General features: G+C 37.6%; 1 protein-coding gene across 1 annotated transcript; it reads right to left on the bottom strand.

Moving 5' to 3' along the window:
• Positions 1-257: 257 nt before the first annotated feature.
• LOC140870899 (copper transporter 5) lies at positions 258-668 on the bottom strand. The gene has a single exon (XM_073273299.1). The coding sequence runs from the start codon at positions 666-668 to the stop codon at positions 258-260; it is 411 nt and encodes a 136-aa protein (XP_073129400.1).
• Between the last annotated feature and the right edge of the window lie 555 nt (positions 669-1223).

The raw sequence follows: 1223 nt of genomic DNA, 5'->3' as shown, positions 1-1223 counted from the left end.
TTGTCAGTGTTGCTCAAGCAGGCATATTCACAAGTGTGAGAAACATGAGAAAGTGAACCCCGAATATGCTAGAGTGTGTGTGTATATTTTGATTGTCATTTAATCAAATCAATCAATACAGAAAAAATCATTTATTCATTTGAAAATGGCAAATAGACACAACACAATCGAGTCGTAAATGATAATATAATTTACAATACAAGATGAACACAGCAAGCACACAAAAGAAGAAGAAGGGCAGATCAGATCAGATCAGGTCAAGCACAAGCACATGAATTATCCGCCGCGATGGCCACATCCTCGTCACCGCTCCTGAACAACAGATACCCAACACCCAACCCCAGCACCACCGCAATAAAAACGCCGCCGTTGAAGGACATAATCGCCAGCATCAGAAGATAGCCGATCGCGGAGTTTAGCCCAAATAAGATCGCCCCGGCGAATCTGGCAGGAGACCACTTCTTCAATTTGGAGGAGATCAAGGGGGTGGAGGAGGACGGTGGCGGCGGTTTCTTGAATTGCAGGCGGCGATTTTCCATGTACTGGTAAAAGAGTGAGATGAGGAAACAGGCGGCAAGGGAGAGGAGGTAGCTGATCCATGAATCGGTTTTCCAAAAATCGAACAGTATGGTCACCTTTCTGCCCCAATAAAATGTCATGTGCATCATCTTTCTCTCTTTTTAGACAGAGAAAGTTTGCAGGTGATAATGATATGGTTGCTTGCTTGGTTGCAAATTTGTTACCTCTTTTTAATTTTATTATTATATTATTGTGTAATTACTTCATTAATATCTCCTTTTCTATTTCATTCAGATATTTAAATATATAATCATGGTTTTTTTCAAACAATATGACTGATAATTATTTCAACAAATATGAAAATGCAGTACAAGGTCTAACGTATACAAGTACAACTGTGAACGTAGTAGTACAGTAACTACAATAATATGTGATAATAATAATTTCATATTCCATCAATAAATTTGCTTGTATTTTCATGATATTGCCTGCGCACGCCTCTACAGGTTTGATGTAATGCCTCAGCCCGAAAAAAAAAATGCAGCACGTAGAATAATACAAACACAATACGATGATATAGAATGTGCCAAATAGTATAATCAATTGGTCAAAACAAAAAACAAAAAACAAAAAACTTGGCTTACATATCACATGATTTATGTTAACACATCACTAGCCTACTAGAATGAGATAATCAAAATCCA

This window comes from Henckelia pumila, unplaced genomic scaffold, assembly GCF_033568475.1.
Source record: "Henckelia pumila isolate YLH828 unplaced genomic scaffold, ASM3356847v2 CTG_298:::fragment_2:::debris, whole genome shotgun sequence".
NCBI classification, from domain to species: Eukaryota; Viridiplantae; Streptophyta; class Magnoliopsida; order Lamiales; family Gesneriaceae; genus Henckelia; species Henckelia pumila.
The sequence above is the reverse complement of the archived record's forward strand: the minus strand, read 5'-3'. Positions and strand labels throughout refer to the sequence as shown.